We start from the raw sequence: 24,579 nt of genomic DNA on the forward strand, positions 1-24,579 counted from the left end.
GCAAGCTACACCACAGCTCACAGCAATGGTGGAGGCTTAACCCACTGAGCAGGGTCAGGGACTGAACCCACGTCCTCATGGACACCAGCCAGGTTCGTTACTGCTGAGCTGCGACAGGAACTCCAATTCCATCTGAATCAAATGCTCTGTTGTGAATGATTCATGACTCTGTTCCCTTTCTTATTTGGAGAAGTCAACTTCCTATGAAAATTAAGCTTTGACAATAAGCCCTAGAGTAATTTGAGAAACTACCTAAAACTAAATCAAACCCTGCCTCTCTTTGCCTAAAATCCTAAAATACCGTCCCTCAAACCAAGCTCATGACAAGGCTCTCTTCTCTAGTTTTACTGTATTTCACTCTTTCTCCCTTGGACCCTTGGATGAAGAAGTGTGGGGCTGCGAGTGTGCATGTGTTACACACTTATATCCTGGCACACAATACTGTTTCTCACCCTAGCCTCTGAGCATCTTGTTTCTTCTAATTGGAACATTTCTTTTCAGCCCTATCTCACTCTTATTCCTCATCTGTCACACCCTCTAGGAACCCTTCCCAGTTTGTTGAGACCTTGATTCTATCAGGATTTGGAAAATCAAGGTGGGAAAAAACAAAAGGGGGCAAGAGACCACAGAGGTAACGCTAGCACTGAGTAAAGAGGGGTGAACAAAAGTGTCCAAGGGACTGGTAATACTCTATCCTTAACCTGGCGGTGTTATGCAGATGTTATGTTAGTTTAATTATAATTCCTTAAACCACACATTAATTTATATTCTTTTCCGTATGTATATTTTACAAAAATATTTTATTAAAGAAGCAAAAGATGTGCTAATGGAAAGCTGAATAAAGAAAAACAATTTTCTTTTTCCACCGCGCCCATGGCATATGGAAGTTCCCAGGCCTGGGATCGAATCCAGATCCTTAACCCACTGCACCAGGCTGGGGATTGAAAGGGCACCTTTGCAGAGACAACGCCAGATCCTTAACCTGCTAGGCCACAGCAGGAGCTCTGGAAACAAAGAAATTTTTTTAAATTGATAAGAGCTTAAAAGGAGTTTGTAATTCCTCAGTGTGATAACTGTACTGTAGTTATTATACAAAAGAATACCCTTATTCTTAGGAGATTTTTGCTCATGTATTTATAGGTGAAGTGACAACGTGTCTGAAACTCAAAAAACTCAGAAAAAAGAGATAAATGTGGCAAAATGTCAGCAACTGATGAATCCTTGGTGAAGGGGCTATGGGTATTAACAACACCTGCAACATTTCTTTAGGTCTGAAATTTTTCCAAAAGAAAAAACAAGTATAAAACCTTTCCAAAACAGGAGTTATACTACAGAAGAGCCAATACACAGAGAAGCCATGGAGAAAAAGGGATTCTGTAGGGGCTAGGACTGTATCTGTGTTCCACTTTCCACCCCTTAAAAGAAACTGCTCCCCCAAGATCACTAAAGACCTCTTTGTCAATACCCAACAGGTGCTTCTCAGATGTGATTTTATTTGACTGCTCCTCCCCCTTAAGTCTCTTCTTCCATCATCTCTTGGTGTAGCTGTGTCTCCAGGTTTCCATCCTTGGCCTTCTTGTCTACCCATCTTTAGTACCACTCTCCCAAGAAACCCCTTCATATGTGCAACTAATTCACACATATCCAGACTAAACTCATGAACTGCTCCTTACCCCAAACTTGCTTTCCTTCCCATCCACATTTCCTATCTCAGTGACTAGTCAAACTCCTAAGTTTGCTCAATGACTAGATTTCCCTCTAAACCAAGCATTCTTTACATTTTTTGTGCCCTCTATGGCAGGAGGTTTTGGCCCCCATGACTTTCATATCTTCTGTGAATATATTAGGTAACATGGCAAAAGGGGCTTTGTGTATGTAATTAAGGATACTAATCAATTGAAGACAAAATAGGGAGGTTATCCTGGCACATCTGTGTGAGTCCCATATAATCATGTAAGCTCTTTTTCTTTTTTAGGGCCGTAGCCAGGGCATATTAAAGTTCCCAGGCTAGGGGCCCAATCAGAGCTGCGGCTGCCGTCCTACACCACAGGCACAGCGATGCCAGAACTGAGCCACATCTGCGACCTACACCAAAGGTCACAGCAAGGCCAGGTCCTTAACCCACTGAGCAGGGCGAGGGATCAAACCGGCATCCTCATGGATACTCATCTTGGGTTACTGCTGAGTCCCAGGGGGAACTCCCATGTGAGCTCTTATAACCAGAAAATTCTCCCTGGCTGTAAACAGCAGAAACAAACGTCAGAGAGATATGAAGGACAGGGAGAAAACAATGTGCCATTGTTGGCTTGAAGATGAATGAACCGGAGTTCCCTTTGTGGCACAGCGGAAAGGAATCCAACTAGGAGCCATGAGGATGCGAGTTTGATCCCTGGCTTCACTCAGTGGGTGGGGGATCCGGTGCTGCCTTGAGCTGCGCTGTAGGTCGCAGACACCGGCTCGGATCCCACGTTGCTGTGGCTGTGGTGTAGGCTGACAGCTGTAGCTCCAATTGGACCCCTAGCCTGGGAACTTCCATATGCCCTGGGTGAGGCCCTAAAAAAAAAAAAAAAGAATGAACTATGTCCTGGAAATAGGTACCTCTATTCTGCCACCTCGATATTTAAGACATATCTATGTGACAATGAAAGTACATAGTGTTCCGGGTACTCAAATAAAAAGGCGATTCCTTCCAGGAATGACAATGAGAGCAAGGTCCCTCTGGATATAACCCAGCCTCCCTGAAACGGAGGATGTTCCTCTTCCCACCCACACCTACAGAAAGAAACCTATACGCCTTACCCAAACTCTCAAAACCCTGCACAGTCTGCCCTAAACCTACAAGCCTGCCCAGGGCAACAGCTCTCACGCCTGCTCCTCGCAGAAGGCAGGCACATGGATGACTCTAACTCAGGGCCTGGAAACTCAACATTTTAAAACGACACCCTTGAGGGAGAGCCACACTCTTATCGGACCGCGGGGGAAAAGCGTAATTAAAGAGGAGAGCCCTGCCTGAGGAAGAGAGAAGAGGCGGCACCGAGGACAGGACACTGGAACAATCGAGTCTTCCTCTCAGCAGCCCGCCCCGCAGCCCCCGAGGCGGTGGTCTCGCCGCCGATCGTCCCTAAGGCCGGCGCCCGGGGGAGGCGGCGCGCAGGCCGCCCGCACTAGGGCACAGGGACCCTACCTCTCCGCGATGTAAAGGGTGCCAGTGCCCAAGCCCTTCCCGTTCAGCACAGCCTCCGTATTTGGCTGCTGCTGCCGGAGCCCCTCAGCCGACCCAGGCGGCGGGAAACTCCTGAGGAAGCTCATTGCAGCAGGGAGCTCACAGACACAGGCCGCCAGCGAGCCGAAGCACCACAAACCCCGCTCGCGGCGTCCCGCCCCGGAAACGGCCGCGATGACCCCGGAAGAGCTACTTAGCCGCCCCGGAATTTAACCCTGTCTGCCATAGAGACGAGCTGTTCTAGGGCAAGATCTCGGAGGCCAGAGAGGCCCCGGTGTGTCGCAGTGACGCCGTTTCCCGTCACCCTCCTTTTTCTGAAGCCCCAAGCTTGGAATGACAGAGCGTTCTCAACGGCATCCTAGGTCAGGGTCATCACTGTAACCCTGGGAGAGAGGAGGCGCAGGAGATAATAAATTCCTTTTTCTACAAAAGGGGAGACGGAGGCGTGAGATAGGGAGTCCATACCTGAAGATGCATAGAAAGTAGAGGCCACACTGATTTACAGGTCAACGGTCTCCTAACTGGATTCCGCTCTTTTCACCGCGCCTGCTTGCGTCATCTCAGCCTGTGCAGGCCTCAACTTAAGAGTTATGCCCTAGGTATTCGTCTAGGTCCTGACACTGCCCTAGTGCATAAGCCACGTATCCCCGGGTCTATAACTATTAGGGATATGGAAATCAAAACTACAGCGAGATTCAGTCCCTGGCCTCGCATAGTGGGTTAAGGATCCCGCGTTGCCGTGAACTGTGGTGTAGGCCGGCAGCAGCAGCTGGGATTCCACCCCTAGCCTGGAACTTACATATGCCGGGAGAGCGCCCCCCCAAAGAAAAAACTCCAATGAGGTATCCACCCACACCGGTCAGATTAAAAAAAGTCTACAAATAACAAATGCTTAGAGGGTGTGGAGAAAAGGGATCCCTCTTACACTGTTGGTAGGAATGTAAGTTAATGCAACTGCTGTGGAAAACAGTATTGAGGTTCCTCAGAAAACTAAAAATAGAATTACGGTATGATCCAGTAATCCCACTCCTGGGCATGTACCATGACAAAACAATGATTCAAAGTGATACATGCACCCAGTGTTGATTGAAGCACTACTCAAAGTAGCTAAAACTTGAAGAAAAAAAGAGAAAAACATAAATGGCCATTGACAGATGAATGAATTAAGAAGATACAGTAAATATGTACAATGGAATACCACTCAGCCATAAAAAGGAATGAAATAATGCCATTTTCACCAACATGGGTGCAACTAGAGATTATCATACTAAGTAAAGTAAGTCAGATAGAGAAAGACAAATACCATATATCACTTATATGTGGAATCTAAAATATGGCACAGGAGTTCCTGTTGTGGCTAAGCAGTAACAAACCTGACTAGTATCCATGAGGATGCAGGTTCAATCCCTGGCCTTCCTCAGTGGGCTAAGGGTCTGGTATTGCTGTGAGCTGCGTTGTAGGTCACAGATGCAGCTCGGATCTGGCGTTGCTGTGGCTATGGTGTAGGTCAGTGATTGCAGCTCTGATTCAACCCTTACCCTGGGAACTTCCATATGCCTCCAGTGTGGCCCTAAAATGAAAGAAAAAAAAATTTTTAAAAGAAAACACATAAGAAGGTTGAATTGCCCAAGGTCCATAGTAACTAAGTGACAGAGCGTGACTTAGAACCTGAGCAGTAGGGCAGCACAGCCAACACCCTTTCAACCACTACACATGATGGGGCTGGAAAGTAGGCCAGGTCAGTCTGGAAAGGGCTGTGTACAGAAGACCCTTGACATTCATACATAACTTGCCACAAATTATCCCTCAAGTCTGTAACATTTTGCTAAGATAGGCAGTGAGGTGATGAATGAGCCCAGCTGACTGCCCTGCACTGACACTCAGCTTTGCCTCTTATCATGAGTTAGTTTTCCTATCCACTGCCACAAAACCATACTTCAGGAGTTCCCACTGTGGTGGAACAGGACTGGCGGTATCTCTGGAGTGCTGGGACACAGGTTTGATTCCTGGCCTGGAACAGTGGATTAAGGATCCAGTGTTGCTGCAGTTGCGGGACCTGGCCCAGGAACTTCCCCATGCTGCAGGTGCAGCCAAAAAAAAAAAAAGAAAGAAAGAAAAAGAGAAAAAGACTTATTTACTCTTGTCAAGAAGTCAATATTCCCTCAAATGATTAGCAGATTAATATGAACCCTATCAAAATTCCAATTGTCTTTTTGACAAAAATTGACATGCTGAAGCTAAAATTCATATGAAAATTCAAGGTACTAGAAAAGTAAAAATAATACTTAAAAGAAAAAAAAGAGCCAAATTGGAGGACTCACTTCCTGATTTCAAAATTTATTACAGGGGTTCCCATTGTGGCACAGCAAAAACGAATCCGACTAGTATCCATGAGGTTGAGGGTTCCATCCCTGACCTCGCTCAGTGGGATAAGGATCCGGCGTTGCTGTGGCTGTGGTGTAGGCCAGCAGCTGTAGTTCCGATTCAACCCCTAGCCTGGGAATTTCCATATGCCATGGGTGCAGTCCTTAAAAAAAAAAAAAAACTTACTACAAAACTACAATAATCAAGATTGCATACTTCTGGCACAAGGATAAACGTATAAATCAGTGGAGTTGAACTGAGAATCCAGTAGTAAATTCAGACATTTTTGGTCAAAAAAGTTTTGACAAGGATTCCAAGATAATTCAGTGGGGGAAAGAATAGTCTTTTCAATAAATGGTGCTAGTACAACTGGATAGCCACATGCAAAAGAATGAATTTTTCTTTTTTTTGGCCAAGCCTGCAGCCTAGAAACAAATGTTCCCAGGGCCGGGAATTGAACCTATGCTACAGTAGTGACCCAAGTGACAATGCTGGATCTTTAACCTGCTGTACCACAAGAAAACTCCAAAAGAATGAATTGGTTTTTATCTCATATCATACATGAAAATAACTCAGAATGAATCAAAGACCTCAACATAAAAATAAACTTATAAAACTTTTAGACAGAAACATAAAACATAAATATTTGTAACATTGCATTAGGTAATGGTATCTTAGATAAGATATTTAAAGCATGAGCAAACAAAGAAAATAAAACAGAAAAATCAGATGTCAAGATTGAAAACCTAGATGTGTCAGAGGACACCCTAAAGAAAGTAAAAAATAACCAGCAGAATTGGAGAAAATATTTGCAAATAATATTTTTGGTAAGGGTCTGGTTCCCAGAATACATATTAAGGACACTTACAACTCAACAATTAAAAGGCAGATAACCCAACTTTAAAATGGGCAAATGATTTAAATAGATGTTCCTGAAAGCAAGATATACAACTGGCAGTAAGTACATGAAAAGATGTTCAGCATCATTAATCATCAGGGAAATGCAAATTGAAACCACAATGAAAAACCACTTCATATGCACTAGAGTAGCTATATTAAAAAAGATTGACCATAAGTGTTATTGATGTGGATAAGTCAGAAGCTTCATACATTAGTAGCGGGGTGCCGCTGCTGTGTAAAATAGTTTAGCAATTTCTTCAAACTTGAAACATAGAGTTACTATATGACTTGGCGATTCCATTCCCAGGTATCTACCTACCTAAGAGAACTGAAAGCACAGGTCCACACAAAACTTGTATGCAAGTGTTTATTATTCATAATAACCCAAGAGTGGAAACAATCCAAATAGCCATTAACTGATGAATGGATATACAAGACATGGTATATTCATAGAGTAGAACATTACTCACCTCTAAAAAAGATGAAGTTCTTTTTAAAAATTAAAAAAAAAATTTTGGGAGTTCCCGTCGTGGCGCAGTGGTTAACGAATCCGACTAGGAACCATGAGGTTGCGGGTTCGGTCCCTGCACTTGCCCGGTGGGTTGACAATCCGGCGTTGCCGTGAGCTGTGGTGTAGGTTGCAGATGTGGCTCGAATCCCGCGTTGCTGTGGCTCTGGTGTAGGCCGGTGGCTACAGCTCCGATTGGACCCCTAGCCTGGGAACCTCCATATGCCGCGGGAGCGGCCCAAAGAAATAGCAAAAAGACAAAAAAAAAAAAAAAAAAAAAAAATTTTGCCCATGCCCATGACATGTGGAAGTTCCTGGGCCAGGGATTGAACCTGCACCACAGCAGCAATCTGAGCTGCTGCAATGACAAGGCCAGAAACTTAACGTGCTGTGCCATAAAGGAACTGCAGAAAAGACATGAAGTTCTGATGCATGCCAAAACATGGATGAAATAATGAAAACATGCCAAATAAAAGATGTTAAACACAAAAGGCCGCATATTGTACAATTCCATTATTTTAAATATCCAGAATAGGCAAATCCTTACAGACAGAAAGTAAATTAGCAGTTGCCAGGGACTGGGGGTGGGGGTGGGGGAATGGTGGGTGACTGCTAATAATACAAGGTTGTTTTGGGGGGATGATGACAACCTTGTGAATATACCAAACACCACTGAAACCTACACTTTAAAATGACGCATTTTTGACATGCGAATTTTGTCTCAACTTTTAAAAAAAAGAAGAAAGATTTAAAAATAAAATTTACAAGTATTTTTATTTTATTTATTTATTTATCTTTTGTCCTTTTAGGGCCTCACCCACAGCATATGGAGGTTCCCAGGCTAGGAGGTGAATTTGAGCTGTTGCTGCCAGCCTACGCCAGAGCCATAGCAATGCCAGATCCAAGCCACATCTGCGACCTACACCACAGCTCATGGCAACGCTGGATCCTTAACCCACTGAGCAAGGGCAGGGATCGAACCCGCAACCTCATGGTTCCTAGTCGGATTCGTTTCCGCTGTGCCACAATGGGAACTCCAAGTATTTTTATTTTAAAAGACATCGTATAAACACATCTAGATTTTTTTATTATTACTATTAATTTATTTATTTATTGCTTTTTAGGGCCACACCCTCAGCATATGAAAGTTCCCAGGCTAGGGGTGGAATCCAAGCTGTAGCCACAGGCCTACACCACAGCTCATGGCCATACCTCATCCTTAACCCACTGAGGGAGGCCAGGGACTGAACCCACAACCTCATGGTTACTAGTCAGATTCATTTCCGCTGAGCCACGATGGGAACTCCAAAAGAATCTAGATTATTAAAAGTGGCTGTGTCACAGAGAGGACAATCATCCTAAGGACAGCTTCTTAGCCTTCTCTCCCTTTCTGATATGCCTTTCTGGTTGTGGGTCCCTGCCTTTCATTCTTGCTTTTTGGGCACTGTCCTGATCCTGCTTATAGTAGCTCCCACTAAAATTCCAGCCCTGCCTTCTCAATCACTGAATCCGAAGCCAATTTCTGATTTTCTAGAATTTAGTCAGCCTAATTCTTTGATGTAGGTAAAATTCACCCTTATTTAAAAAAAAAAAAAAACTAGGCTTGAAATATATAACATCTATTTTTAGTGTTTAAACTAGAGACAGCACAGATTCTAATCAGGTTCTATCATTGTTAATAAGTCCTTCCTCCAGCTTTTTGGCTCCAAATGAGAGAACAGAGCTATCTGATTGCATGAGTTCATGGTGCAATTACTGGCATTCCACAAGCAAGCAGTAATGCCAAAGAGAAATGAAAACAGGCATTTTACAGAGTTCTCTGATGGCCTAGCGAGTTAAGGTTCCTGCATTTTCACCACTGTGGCTCTGGCCGCTGCTGTGGTGCAGGTTCAGTCCCTGGCCAGGACCTTGCATGGGCTGCCAGTGTGGCAAAAAAAGAAAAAGAAAAAAAAAATTAGAGAGAACCTGAAATAAACGTTGCAACTCTCATTAAAGAAAAGAAAGAAAATGGACATTTCAATTAAAAAAAAATGAAACAAGTGCAGGGAAAAGGGAGAACCATCTCTCCTGAAAGTTCCAGCTTTCTGTAACAGTTGCTCCTAATAACGAGTTCAAGGATGCATCTGAGAAGCCCACTAGTGTCCTAGAGTTTCTCTTAGGAATTTCCGACATTTCAGTGAGAATTTTCAAATGTAGCTTAACATTTCTAAAGTTGATTTAATTGTCAAGTTAGAACTAATTAGGGGGAGAGTAGATGGGAGACAGAATGACGCCTGTTTCCCAGGATAGCGAGAGTTTTGTAGGATGAGTGCAGAAGGCTGGAGATCAGAGAGAGTTCACTGAGGTGGGGTGACCCAGAAGACACAGGAGGGAAGGGGCCAGATGAAGGACATGGCAGAGGAGATGTGGCAAAAATAGAGGCAACACTTCCTCCTTGGAGGATGGAGAGAAGGATGGGTGCTCAAGTGTGGATAAAGTGGCTCTGAAATGGCAACAGGAACAATAAGGAAGCTAGAGGTGGCCTATACTGTCAAGTTCCTAGTTAACTTTGCTTTTGGGATATGACGTTATGTGCACAACTAATGCTGCAAGAAACAAGTCCTATTTCCTTAGAGTGTTCTTTCTCATTTTCTTTTTAGACTTTGAGGGCCTTAAAGAGCTCATGCAAAGTGGGCTGAATTTGACTGAAGAATCAGAATGACACAAGCATTCATTTCACCCAACATTTAACTTAGTTTCACCAGAATTTTTTTTTATTAATTTTTATAATTCTACCACTTCTAAATGATCACAGTATAGTAGACTAAGCCTCAGTTTTTTAAAAGAGAATTCTTTTACACCCTCTGGTCTTATAACCCCAAAAGAGATGTGAGCTGACAGTCATGTTCCGGGCCCACTCTCAGCTGCAGAAAAGAGCCTATTGTAGGGAGTTCCCATCATGGCTCAGTGGTTAACGAATCTGACTAGGAACCATGAGGATCCTAGCTGGATCCCTGGCCTTGCTCAGTGGGTTAAGGATCTGGCGTTGCTGTGAGCTGTGGTGTAGGCCGATGGCTACAGCTCCAATTAGACCCCTAGCCTGGGAAACTCCATATGCTGAGGGTATGGCCCTAGAAAAGACAAAAAGACAAAAAAAAAAAAAAAAAAAAAAAAAAAAAAGTCCATTGTATTCTCTCAAAGTTAACACTGCCCTGTTACCCTTAGCCTCCAACACAGCATCTCACCTCCATTTGACCAATTAAGTGAACATTTCAAATAAATCACTAAGAAGCACTGTAGCTGGTCATTTTTTGCCAGCATAGATCAGCTTTCACTCCATTAAGTGCAATTCTAAGATAAAAAGTTCTTTACTTAGTTTATGTTTTTTGTTTTGTTTTGTTTTGTTTTTTGTCTTTTTGCCTTTTCTAGGGCTGCTCTGGCGGCACATGGAGATTCCCAGGCTAGGGGTCTAATCAAAGCTGTAGCCACCAGCCTACGCCAGAGCCACAGCAACGCGGGACCTGAGCGTCTGCAACCTACACCACAGCTCACGGCAACGCCGGATCCTTAACCCACTGAGCAAGGCCAGGGATTGAACCCGCAACCTCATGGTTCCTAGTCGGATTTGTTAACCACTAAGCCATGACAGGAACTCCAGTTTATCCATATTTTTAACTAGAATTGCAAAGAGTGAACTCCATTAGTTTGCTGGAATCTGCTGTAAATTCTACTCTAAGGAAGGAAACTCCATCAAGTCAACATATGTAGATGAGAATTAAACTCAGGATTGGAAGGGCCCCTTCAAAATCATCTGGTCTAACCCCCTTTTCAATGTGTTGATCTATTACACTGCTATCAAATGGTACTTCCATCTAAATCCAACCCCCCCCCCACCAGTGAGAATTCACTCTCAAGTTAATTTTTAGAGAATTCTGTAAAAAAGAATTGCCACAGAATAAACCCAAACCTTTTGCCTTACTGCTTCTGCCCTCTGGCCTAGTTATTTGTTCCCTTAGAGCCACACAGAACAAGTTCAAGGCCTTTTTAATATGTCTGCTCTCTGGATGCTAAATATAGAAATCAAGAACAGCTTTCCAATATCTATAATTCACATCCTTGGCAAGTAGCCTTAAATTATTTTGGGGAAACTGATGCACTTGTGGTTTTACTCTCTTGATAGTAAGAGAACAATTCATCTATTCCTGGGGTGATAAAAAAAATTTTCAATCTTCATCAACTGTTACAGAAAATTCATAGCTTTCTATGTGCCACAAAGTTTAAAATAAACTAAGTTTGCAAACACATCATGCTAAATACATCAAATTATTTAATTTTTTTATTATGACAATTGACACATATTAAGTGAAAGAAATGACAGAAGTATTATAATAAAACATTTTGAAAGAAAAAGTTACACAATTAGGCCAATAGCCATAAAATAGCTTTAGGCCTGTTTTTAACACCAAGGGTTCTGATCAGACTGTAGTGAGACATTGAACATTTCATTAACAAAAATATTGGCACAAGCCACAACATATTTTGGTTGCCACTTACAAGGAATATTGTATTTAAACACGATGCACTGCAATTCTAACACACTAGGTGTTCACACACTGCAGTTAACCCCTGAAGCTTTAAGCTACCAGGAATTCCCATATTTTCTATGCACAAAATTTACTTTGTGCGTTACTGGAATTACATTTCCAGTTTTCACACCTCTTCCCCCCCTCACATGCAGTATGTTATATGTGGCAGAGAGCAAGCCAGCTTCTCTTGTTTGACTAAAATCACATTCCTTATTACCTCAAAAGTTTTTTGCTCATCTTGGAGCGTTTGCTTGAGCTCTCATCTCCTAAAAACAAAATAAAGCATTCTGAGAACATATTCCAGGAATAATTTTTTTATGCATAGGAAAATAAAGCATTTCATATAAGCATGTCTAATTATCCAAGGGGCATTCTGATCAAACACTCCTTGGATCCTAGCTATTATTTTAAAATTAAGATGAAAATTTAACATACCATCTACAAATTCTTATCTGGAATTTGTATTCTTTGCCTGCAAATTCATGATTCCCAGGCTTCATCTCTGAACCTATGAGGATAGCAAAGAAACTGACATCCTATATTAGCTGACGACAGATAAAGGTAACTTATGTAGAAGTTATGAGTTTAATTCTATACAAGAACACACTTGTGCTGTAACGGTGAAAAATCAGAATGGCAAGTTACCAGATGGCCAAAAGTACTGGCATTTTAACAAAGGTATCAATATAACTTACGTAAAATGTGCCATGTAAAAGACTGCTAGAACAGGCAGCTCTACAAGATTTCAAAATACTTTATCAAATAAGAAGGGAATTGACTTTGAATCTGATATCCCTTCCTGCCATGCCTCCAGCAAATATTCCTGTGGAAGTAAAATCTACTGAATTAAGTCTACAAGAACCAAATCAAACAATTCTAGTTTTTCCTTCTTTTACAGAAAGAAACCAAGCCCTGTCCCACCTCCGACTCCACCATCCCATCACAGGACACATCCTTTCGAGGTGTATACAAAACCTCCTGGCAGGTTTGGGCAAACTACAATTCTGATACCATTATCAATAAACTACTTTGAACGAAACACGAGATCGATGTCGAGAAAACCCTAGTTCGGCATCATGAAAATCACGCACTGTGAGAATATGCTGCTAACGGCCAAATTTGGGCTATTATAGCTGTCCTGAAGTTGAAAATCCATTTACACTCATATAAACTAGAGGTGTGTGTATATGTATGTGTCTACATGTGTGTGTAATTTTCATGCAATGATCATAAAGCTTTGGAAACAGGGTTAATAGCCTAACTTCAAGGCTTGTCCATATAGCAGTATTGACATGCACCAACTCTGCTAAAGGGCAGGAGAATGAAAAAGACCATGGCACAATTTTTTAAACAATTTTAGGTTTAATTACATAATGCACCTGTAGATGTTCTAGCATAAACACAATTGTAAAAATCTACATCCTATTTTAGGGTATTTTTCCACCTCCCATCCCTTAAAAGCTGTACAGTTATAAAAAAATGTGACTCTCAAGCAAAATAAACTTTTTTTTTTTGCAACATACAAAATAAGTTAAATGATTCAGAAGGTCTTGAGCCATTAAGTTTCCCAATGACTGTGTTCTGGCCATCCATAAGCATGACATGCAGCTAGCTCCTGGTCTATGACCAGAACTCAATAAATACAGGTCAAACAAAACCCCAAAGGCTTAAATTAGATTTCTTTAGAAACTGATGAAAGTCAAGAAAATATATAGTTAGGGTTAGCAATTCCATTCTTAACTTACATCATCCAGTGGCAAAATGAACAAGGCAGGTCTCTCAGTCCTTAAGTGCATTTTCTAGCTTGTACCGGTTTTGGCAAAAAACACAAATGCAGTTTGTTTTAAAATGTTTTTTTTTTTTTCTCATTCAAAATGTCTTAAGGAGCTTAATAAATTTCTACTTGTCTAATAAAGTGTTATGCCCTCTCATATAAATTATGCATAGAATAGATATCTTAGTAAAATAAAAATAATATCTTTATTAACTGAAGTCACTATAATGTGCCAGAATTAGGTTTGCAGCATTTCCCAGAGCAAAAATGGTATAAATATAACATGAAAAAAAATTGAGCTCACATGACCAAAATGAAAAAAAAATTACTAATGGAATCATAGTCTAACCAATTTCTGAGAGGGTTTATATGAGTTTTAAAAAATTGTTGAGTGTACCATCTATAGTAGTTATATACCAAGCATACTACATTTTGGCTTATAATGACTCTTTGCTTGCTGGGGAATGATTATCTTCAATATAAGTTACATAGCAATTTGTTATTTAGCAATTCTTGGCACTCAAAAATGTTCAGGATAATTTGAGGGAAATATTTTTGAAAGCAAATTATTAAGTATACACATAACACAATAACTCAGTTTAAATACATGGATAGGAAAGGGTCTTGTCTTCCAGGAGTGGCATAAAAACAATGAAGGAAATCAGCTTGCCATTTGCAAGGTACACACTGGGAATGGTGATAAAATAGGAATGGACTGTATGCTAAGAAAGTTTAATAGAAGGTAGTAAGCAGAGGACTAGATAGATACAGAAAGTATGCAATCTTGGCATTCTTGCTTCTTGGAAGAACCAGGAATATATCTTTAGGATGTCAAACCAAGAAGAGGAACTTCACTATTTTTCTCTAGGCTTTCTATAATTAAATGAAGTTCATCATTTCCTATCAGTTATAATTACATCTTTTTAAATAATGTCAAATCATAATTTCAAAGGGTTCATTTTAATTTCTTCTAACATCTAAGGTGTATATATACATAGTAATATATATATATACACACACACGTACACATATATATGTTCATTTCATTTAAAAAGATATCTGGGTATTTGAATACTTGTCCTACAGCTGCGAGGCAATGCCATGTATCAGGGACCTGTTCTGCTGTGTTGGTGAAGGGCAGAGTTCACAACTTTTTATGAAAGGTAAACTTTTAGATTCATTAGGTTCCTTTGAATTGCATGGTGGAACAAACTGCTGAGTGCTTAACATCTTTTATCCTCACAAACATAAGCTAAAAAGGCATTCCGAACATAAGCTAAAAAGGCATTCCTTGTGACAAAGGAAATTCCATCAATCCCACTTCAAGATAGCTAACAATTTCCCATCTCTTAAACTCTAAATAACAAGTAAATGCCTACATTTCCCTTAATACATGTTCTTCGCCCAATGCATTATTACAAGATGGGTTCTATCAACTGAAAAGTAAAAACTGGAGTTTGCAATATCCTGTTAATTTGTTTAAAAATTCTTTTCTCAACAACTTCTTTAGCATATGAAGTCTTTGATTCTTTGGTAGGTCATTAAACAAAAATTATGAGTAGGCATGAATTTATTCTAAATGAAACTCCCTTTTACTCTTGGAATCTGCGACCTTGACCAACTGGAAAGATGTGCCAAGGAAACCCAACGTCAAAAAACAGGTATATTCTTGAAAATATCTCTGCCATCATTCTCTAGTAATGTGCCAACAACAGAAACTGTTTACACGAGACACTATTTATTTCATCAGTACAAGTCTACAAAACTGTATATTTTCTGTGTTCTTTTCATATAGTTTAATTTGAAGCTTCTGCTTCGTGAAAATCTGGCTAATTTTCAAACCTTAACAGAAACTGCAAACTAAAAGTTCTGATTACTAAACTACATCTCCCCTTAATACATCTGCTAGAGACTCTGGAGTTTAATATTAGAAGTCTAATTTACATTTCCAAAAAGGAAGTGTGAAGGATCCAAGGGTTCTATTACACAGCAGTTACTGTGAGCCTAAATCCATGGTTAGTGCTCTAATAATAAGGATCCAAGATGTCCTAAACTCTAGATGGACTGCTGCTTTCCTATACCCTGTCCAGTTCCTGATGACTGAATTATGTCTTTGGATATAGAACATTCACTTTCCCCTAAATTTTATTAACTTCTTTAAAGCATGGTCAGCGTTAATATTTCAGCAAACACAGACTCTTTGAGGAACTCAATCTAAACACCAAGCAGCAGAATTGTTTTGAAACTGTTCAACATTTAATCAGCCGTAATTAACTTATCTGCATAATAATAATTTTACGTATCAGGTGCTTGGATTGCACTCCTTGTAGATGAAACATAGTTAACTGGTTTAATCAGAATGAAAAGGGAATTAGAAAGGAAACACTCACTATCAGGTTCACAAACACTTAATTCAAGTTTGGTACATAAGAGGCAGCAAAAGTGGTATCATAACCCATGTCAGTGGGACATTTGCTAAATGGAATACTCAGTCTTTTTGCTCTCTATAGCAGAAGGGTAAAAAGAACTCTTTATTTCACATGAGGCATCCTGTAAAATAAATAATCTGCCCATTCAACAGTTCTTCTTGTTACTTGCTTAAATGAAGAGAACTAGCAGGCTGAAGCAGAAGCTGGTGTGTCCAGAGGTAGAGATAGGGTACACGGGAGTTTCTACACCTTAGTGGCTTTACCCAGTTGCAGGACTAAAACTGGTAGAGGGAGGCTGGGGGCAGGATATTCCACCTGCACATGTGTGAACCACTTACCTTGCGTTAATAAGAATTTTCCTATTGCCTGCCTATTTTAGATAGTTGAGAAAAGGCTAACATTCTTAACTGACTTTCAAATAAATGAACCAAACCTTGCCAGAAAGCAGGCCTGGTAAGTCAGGGTGGCTCCTTATAGTCCTGCTTACTGTCTGTGAATGTAAAAGCCCTTCCCTCCCTTCCGGTGGAACATTGTCTCAAAATAACACTCACAACTTGTCTGGAACCACATGCTACTGGTGCATCCTCTTTTTCGGCTGCTTTCATTATTTTATTTTTTATACAGATACATACACATTGCTAGAATCAAAGCAAAAATATTAATGGGCAGGTACTACAGAACTAAAGTGAACCAAAACAAATCAAAGAACCAACAAGTGAGGAACAATAGCTATAAACTTTCAAGGCCAAAAGATTTAAGGGCAACACCTGTTGAGGAAGGAAAAGGAGTATAAAGTTTTCTAGAGAGGTATTTATAATGGAAGTCTAATGCCAGCTTTTTAATAATAAAAAAGAGAAGTGCCTTATTATACACTGCCTAGCACATATAATGCTTAATTTGGAAAGAAAAATCAATGAAGTTCCTTGGGCCAGCAGCAGATATGGTGTGTCCATTGCCGGCAACAGACACAACACTTGAACAGAAAACCCAATCCCAGGGCAAAGGTATTCACAGAAGTAATGGCTGAAGGTTTCAGAATTTGACAGGCAAGATTTAATCACAAGTGCTACACTTTGTACAATGTTATTTATGGCTCTGCCTGAAATTTTACAGCTATAACAGAAACTAAATAAGACAAAGTTCATATTTTAGTGTCAATTACATGTTAGATAGTTAGTTAGTTACAAATCTCTTTTTCTTGAAACAAAGGGCTTATCTTTCTTTAAAGTGTTGAGATGTTTGAAATGGATGTCATACCTATTAAGTATGGTCATTTTCAATCAACTCTACATTGGCTGTGTGACTTGTAATGAATTTTAACAGAAGTCTAATGGCCAAAGGCCAAAACTACATTCAAACCCTGCTAATATATCCAGGCAGATAGTAAAGTCCAACACACACACATACACACACACATATACACACACATACATGCTAAAACTCAAACTAAAAACCTCCCAAAGGAACTGCTTTGTTTGTAGACTTCAATTTGAAGTAGATACTAAGGGCAAGAATAGACCAAAATTCACCTGAAAATACTTTCCTTCTTCAAATGTGCTAAAATACCGCTGTCAGCCTAGAATCCATCTCTACGTGTATGTTATGTATAGATGTACTTTTTTTTAAAGAATATTTTAGATATTTAAATATTAAGTGGCCAGAAGACAAGAGTTACACATCTGCAAAGTTTACAGTCCACCTGGGCCTTAAGAAAGTCCACACTCATTTCACTAATAACTCTTCATGATAACATATTAAAGGCCACCTCATCACCACTGCATAAAGCTGTTTTGAAAAATTTCTTGCTAGCACAATCTGGCTTCAAAGTTTCATTATATATTTTACTGTACAAATGCTTTTCAGATGATTTTTTTTTTTTTTAAACAAGAAACTCTGCTATAACAGAAACTTAGGTTAGAGTTTTTGATGATGGTATTTTCTTGGTCTCTTCTTTATTAAAGTGTGGTTATCTCCATAGTAAACAAGTTGATTTCATGAATGTTGTTACTAAATGACTTATGTACGATGTTATCTACAATTCTCAAACTGCAACAATACAGACTTGAACTTTAAATAGTCTGTTAATCATCATCTATGCCGTGAATGTTTAAATATAGTATATATTTAATATGAAAAAGCTAAAGCACAAGTGCTTTCTCCCACCCCTAATTCTGTTTTGGGCCCTCATAGAGTCGGAATGCATTCTTATCTACCCTTTTCACAAAGTCAGGAGAGCTCAGGAAATATAAAGTCAAAAATATACAAATCTTTGTTGTTATAATAAGATTTTTTTTTTCCATGAATGAAATTACCAAGGACCATGAACTTGGAAAAAGAAAATCAAAAGGAATTTACAGCAATTATTTATCTTCAAAGTTCAAAACTGGTCACTTCACAGAAAGACTTCAGGGTTTGTTGAAATTTTTCTTCTAAAAAGTCATTCTGTAGTGGAGTTTTCTAGGAAAAATAAAACAGCTTTTAATAACTGGCCCGCTGGTGTGAGAGCTACCGTGGAATAAATTAGCACAAAAAATGGAAAAAAAGTTTTATAACTGTTCACTGTTACAGACATAATCAACAAGGTCAGTCACTCTCAAAAGCTCATCTTCCTCCTCTTCTGGTGCCCCTGCCTCCTGGCCACCACTCGTCCCATTGGGGGCTAGGCTTGCACTGGCTGTGCTGCTGTCCTTGGGGGTCTGTGGCTTCTCGGCTGGCTTGCCAATCAAGTTCTCAATGGCTTTGCCAGGACTCTGTCCATTGGTGGAAGGTAAGTCCACTAAGCTATAGTCCAACGGGCTCTCCACCTTGCTTACGTTTTCAAAGTCCTCTTCCTCGTCGCTGTCTATCCGATAGGGCCTCTTGGTGCTCTCCTGCTCTGCGGGCAAGACCCTGGGCTGGCTGTCACGGGTAGGCTGAGCTGCATCTCCATGAGCATTGTCACAACTCTCCTCTTCGTCTGTCTCGATCCGGTGTAGCCGTTTTCGGGATGGTTTACCTTCCTCTTCCTCGTCCTCGTCTGCTTCCGAATACTCATCTGTGCTTCGACCCCGCTTTCGAACTGACCGCTTTGATTTTTTAGCTAATTCATCATCTTCAGAGTTCTTGGACATATAGCTCTCTAGAACAAACAGGACATTGAAGCCGTTGGTAAAATTATCCATTAACAGATTTAAGCCATTCTTTTCCTCCCCATATTCACACCACGTCCTGCTTTCAGACTTGCGTGCACATAAATACTTCCCTTCTGTAACTGGCCTTATTTCTCTCTCAGTTCCACAGCAATGCCCAGTGTGAGTCATGGAATACTTTACCGATGGTTTTAGGAAAGAGCAGAATCCTTAAAGTGAATGAAGATGGGCTGCTCACAAACTAACAAAGTTCTTCCTACTAGCCCTCAAATTAGGGAGTCATCTAAACACGCTGATAAGATAAAAACTGGGCACCCAATTCAGGACATGTGCAATGCTGCACTAGCTCTCATCCCATGGTATCAAGTGTCCTTGGTGGTCCTTAAATGTCTCATCTTCTTGTCTAGACTTACACCCAGGTGACCTCACCTGGCTTCCTGGCTCTGCACACCATCTGCATGCTGATGACTCTCACATTTGTTTTAGGCAGCCAATCCCCAAGTTCCAGACTCATGTTGCAAACTGCCGACGCAACCGCTATGCCTGGATTTCTAAAGGGGCAGAACGAAGCGCCTAAGCTTCCTCCTCAGACCTGGGGTGTTCTCATCGCCGTCATCTTGGTCACTGGCAACTCTATTCTTCCAACCGCTCAGTCATCCCGGACCCTTTTCTTCCTCCCATCTAACCCAATACTGAATCCTTTGGGTCTACCTTCAAAATACACTCATAATTTGACTGCTTTTCACCCCTTTACTGGCTACTGCTCTGCTCTCACCTCCCATCATTTCTTGCCTGGCCTATTGCAATGGCCTGCTACCCAGGCTCCTAGATTCTCTATTCTCTCTCTGTCCCCTTCAATTCACTCATAACACAGCTACCACAGCAAATGAAATCCTAAGTCAGATCATGTTATTCGTTTGCTTGAAATCTGCCAATTATTTCTCATCTCACACAGAATAAAATCCGAAGTCTACACAATGGCCTACTGCACTATACGATGTGGTACCCGCTAACCATATATGCCTCTTTTAAGTTTAAATGTATTAAAATTAAATAAAAATTGAAAATGCAGTTTCTGTCACACCAGTCACATTTCAACTGGTGGCTACACTACTGAACAGAAGAGACACTGAACGTTTCCATCAGGGCAGAGATGCCAACTGCATGGTGTTGCTCCTGGTCGGAGGCTGGGCATTTTGTTTGCTTGTTTTTATAAAGGGCAGGCCCTGCAGTCTCTATTACAACACTACTCAGCTTTGTGTGAAAGCAGCCACAGACCACAGGTAAATGCTGGGTTGTGACTGTGTTCCAATAAAACCTGATTCCCGGATGCTGTATTCACACACAAGGGTGGCCTATAATTTGCTCTCTGTGATCTGGTCCTGCCGATCTCTCCGCTTCACCCCCCACCACCCCCCTGCTGCAGCTTAAAATTCTTCTTTCCCTCACTCCTCCTTCTGCAACTACCCTGGCCTCCCATCTGTTCCCTGAACATGTCAGGGACAAACTTACCTCAAGGCCTTCACATCTGTTGTTCCATCTCGTATCCTTCCTTCTTTGAGATAAATACATGATACATGGCACACTGAACATTCTTTTTCAATTTTTTTCCCTTTTTAGGGCCGCACCCTTGGCATCTGGAAGTTCCCAGGCTAGAGGTCAAATCAGAGCTACAGCTGCCGGCCTGCACCACAGCCACAGCCGCGCCAGACCCAAGCCATGTCTGCGACCTATGCTGCAGCTGCAGCTCACGGCAACACCAGATCATCATCCTGCTTAGCAGGGTCAGGGACTGAACCTGCAGCCTCACTGATACCAGCTGCATTCGTAACCTGCTGAGCCACGACAGGAACTCCTTTTTCCAACTCTTTACTCAAATGTTGTCTTCTTAAAGAGGCCATTCCCTTGGTATCCTATTTGAAAGTTCAACTACTTTCCCAACCTTCCTTTTCTATGTTACTTTTCTCAACAGCACTCATCTCCTGCTAATATATCATATATTCTACTTACTTATCATGTTTATTGTCTCTCTTCCTCCAACTAAAATAAGAATTACATGAGGGAATTATGTTTTTGGCTATTCTGTTCAACGTCCTATTCGAAGTGCTTAGGAGTGACCAGTTCGGTATTTATTCATTTATGTATTTATTTATTTATTTTTTGTCTTTTGTCCTTTTAGGGCCGCACCCACAGCATACAGAGGTTCCCAGGCTAGGGGGTCTAACTGGAGCTACAGCTGCTGACCTACACCAGAGCCACAGCAACGCCAGATCCGAGTCACGTCTGTGACCTACACCACAGCTCACGGCAATGCCGGGTGCCTAGTCGGATTTGTTTCCACTGCGCCACGATGGGAACTCCCCGGAATTTATTTTTAATAGTTGAATTAATGAACCCAGGTTTGTCTTTCATGACACACGAAGATAAATACACATTTACCACAGGGTGACCTCCCTTTTTTAGCTTCCCATATCCAAATGTTTTTTTCCCCTTGCTCTCCTAGTTGGGTTCAGACTTAATTGACAAGGATCTATGAAAGCAAATCATCTTCAAAACAGATCAGAGACAATGGAGAATTAAATAGATAAAAAAGAAATGGGGGAAGGTAAGGGTTAGAATCGTTTAAAATGAATGTGGGAAGAACTCTGAAATAACTATAAAGACTATGTAGACATCGCAAACTCCTCTTTTAGTTTTTCCTACACTTCGGGTATGGGGCACAGCTAAAGCTATTAAGAAGTAAAACAATTAACCACCTAAAGCTCACTCTCAAGGTGGAGAGAGATAGCAGGCACCCTTGGTTTGAAAGTGTTTAGCTCTTTAGGGCATGGGTTATTTCAAAATGAGGGCCATGAATAATAAGGGAAGTGGGAGAAATCTCGTTCAGATCACAACTTTCTGATGGTCTTCTAGTTTCTTTTTTCCTTTTTTTTTTTTTTTGCTTTTTAGGGCCGAACCTGCAGCACAGAGCAGTTCCTGGGCTAGGAGTGTAACTGGAGCTGCAGGTGCAGGCCCACATCACAGCTGCAGCAATATCGGATCCGAGCTTCATCCGTGACCTGTTACACCACCGCTCACAGCAACGCCAGATCCTTAACCCACTGAGCAAGGCCAGGGATCGAACCCACATCCTCATGGATAATAGTCGGATTCGTTTCTGCTGAGTCACAAGAGGAACTCCCAATGCTGTTCTAGTTTCAATGAAGAATTTAATTATTACAATGAAGACCTTAAAAATTAGGATATCATTAAGGATCAGCTATTTAAACTATAATAGTGATCAGGCATAAAGTAACGGGTTTTATCTCAAAGATACTAGCAGTTATATTAAATTTCTAAGAAATTGTACAGAATCATAATCCTTAGTTTACTTTAAACTTGTACTCCTGCCTTGTTCAAACTTCTTTTTTTTTTTTTTTTTTTTTGTCTTTTTGCTATTTTTTGGGCCGCTCCTGTGGCACATGGAGGTTCCCAGGCTAGGGGTCAAATCGGAGCTGTAGCCACCGGCCTTCGCCAGAGCCACAGCAACGTGGGATCCGAGCCGCGTCTGCAACCTACACCACAGCTCACGGCAACGCCGGATCGTTAACCCACTGAGCGAGGGCAGGGACCGAACCCGTAACCTCATGGTTCGCCTTGTTCAAACTTCTTTAACTAGAGATCTATTCCTTACCTTCACTCTCTGAGCTAGAAAGCCTACGCTTGTGAACTCGTCTGATTTCTTTACCACGTCGTAAACTCTTCTGGGAACCATCACTTTCTGAATCTTCTTTGTAGTTAATTTGTCTTTTCTGGTTCCTCCTTGATCGCCTTCGCCGAGTTTCTACAAAATCGTCACTAAAATCATCACTAAAGTCACTTTCTATTAAAAAAAAGGGGGGGATGAGAGGGGGGAGGAAAGAAAAAGAAGCATAAATTTTAATTTCGCTAAACAAAAATGTAGTTAACTTAGGTTATAAAAATGTAAAGCTACCAAGCAGAGTTCAGTCATAACAACTTTTCAATGAAGAATAATTTTCACAAATCTTTAATTTCCTTTTTAATAAAGAGTAGGTCTGGGAGGGGGCTTTAATGCCGAATGTCACAAAGGTATCCTATTAGCAGTCAATCTTCAAGATTAAAAGATGTTTTATACTTTCTTTCTCTCATACAACCTAGAGCTACCAAGTCGGCTGCGTGGCTGCCACAACCAGCTCTGCTTGGTGGAAAGTTACTATTCTGCCCCATGAAACTCTCCTGTTCCTGCGTATGTACACGGCTATAGTCATAGCTTCACAGTGTACCACAGAGGTAAAACTTTGTAACTGCAGAAAACTGAAGAGCCTATTTTCAAATAAATATAGAACTAGAGTTTTGTGGCTTTTTTTTTTGCTTTTTAGGGCCGCACTTTTGGCATATGGAGGTTTCCAGGCTAGGGGTTGGATAGGAGCTACAGCTGCCAGCCTATACCACAGCCACAGCAACATCAGATCCAAGTGGCATCTGCGACCTACACCACAGCTCACAGCAACGCTGGATCCTTAACCCACTGAGCAAGGCCAGGGATCGAACCCGCAACCTCATGGTTCCTAGTCGGATTCCTTTCTGCTGTGCCATGATGGGAACTCCATTTGTGGCTTTTTTTAAAAAATACGGAATTAAAACCTGCTAATTAAATACAGCTTATGTGGCTACTTTAACTCTCAAAGAAGAGCTAAGCAGCACTGTTCTTGTCATGTCATCTCTGATCAATAAACCAGAGCGTTGTGTTTTTCAGGAATGCTAACAAATTCTGCTGAATCATCCAGCTTTGTGTTCTAATGGATTTCAAATATTTCCAAATAGCTTTCCAATAGTTTAAAGGGGTCCCCACCAGCCAAATCTGGGATGAACTGAGTCAAAACAGTAAGGGGCAACATATTATGTACCTACTAACTGAAGTAAGAATCCAGAAGTGCATACAGGTACGAAGAAGTAAACATGCAGAGGAGAAGAGAAACCTCGTCCTTACACAACAAATAATAAATATAACAAATGCTGGAGAGGGTGTGAAGAAAAGGGAACCCTCCTGCACTGCTGGTGGGAATATAAATTGGTACAACCACTACGGAAAACAGTATGGAGGTACCTCAGAAAACTAAATATAGAACTACCCTATGACCCAGCAATCCCACTCCTGGGCACATACCCAGAGAAAACCTTCATTAAAAAGATACACACACCCCCATGTTCAAAGCAGCACTATTCACAACAGCCAAAACATGCCAACAACCTAAATGTCCATCGACAAATGAATGCACTGAGAAGATGTGCTATATACGCACAATGGAATATTACTCAGCATAAAAGAGAACAAAATAATGCCATCCGCAGCAACATGGACGGAACTAGAGACTCTCATACTAAGTGAAGTAAGTCAGAAAGACAAATACCATATGCTATCACTTATATCTGGAATCTAATATATGCCACAAATGAACCTATCTACAGAAAAGAAACAAACTGGAAAACGGATCTGTGGTTGCCAAGGGAGAGGGGAGGACTGGGAGTCTGGGGTTAACAGATGCAATGAGACGCTGCTGTATAGCACTGGGAACCACATCCAGCCACTTGCGATGCAACACGATGGAGAATATACAACTGGGTCACCTTGCCGTAGAGCAGAAATTGACAGAACATTGTAAATAAACTATAATACAAAATGTGTAC

The 24,579-nt window shown here is 41.1% G+C and overlaps 3 protein-coding genes across 21 annotated transcripts in view; all 3 read right to left on the reverse strand.

Moving 5' to 3' along the window:
* The window catches only part of CLNS1A (chloride nucleotide-sensitive channel 1A), a 98,050-nt gene extending 94,687 nt beyond the window's left edge, over positions 1 to 3,363 (reverse strand). For all 19 annotated transcript variants that reach the window (XR_014814773.1, XR_014814774.1, XR_014814778.1 and 16 more), the window contains exon 1: positions 3,185 to 3,363. Coding sequence is in view for 1 of the 19 variants with exons in the window: in XM_003482570.5 (XP_003482618.1) it covers positions 3,185 to 3,309 (125 nt within the window). In the remaining 18 variants the exon portion in view is untranslated. The remainder of the gene's footprint in view (positions 1 to 3,184) is intronic.
* LOC100511652 (glycerophosphodiester phosphodiesterase domain-containing protein 4) overlaps positions 1 to 24,579 on the reverse strand; it is an 882,168-nt gene that overhangs the window by 444,541 nt on the left and 413,048 nt on the right. The gene's annotated exons all lie outside the window — the stretch shown is intronic.
* Positions 11,293 to 24,579, reverse strand: part of RSF1 (remodeling and spacing factor 1) — a 157,534-nt gene continuing 144,247 nt past the window's right edge. The window contains 2 exon segments of the mRNA NM_001142834.2: positions 11,293 to 18,881; positions 22,565 to 22,753. Of these exon segments, the coding sequence (NP_001136306.2) occupies positions 18,310 to 18,881; positions 22,565 to 22,753 (761 nt within the window). The 3' untranslated portion in view covers positions 11,293 to 18,309.

The sequence above is a fragment of the Sus scrofa genome, chromosome 9 (genome assembly GCF_054392235.1).
Source record: "Sus scrofa isolate SSC_HxYL_T2T_F1_AM1 chromosome 9, Sscrofa_HxYL_maternal_Yorkshire_Landrace_v2.0, whole genome shotgun sequence".
In the NCBI taxonomy this organism is placed as follows: domain Eukaryota; kingdom Metazoa; phylum Chordata; class Mammalia; order Artiodactyla; family Suidae; genus Sus; species Sus scrofa.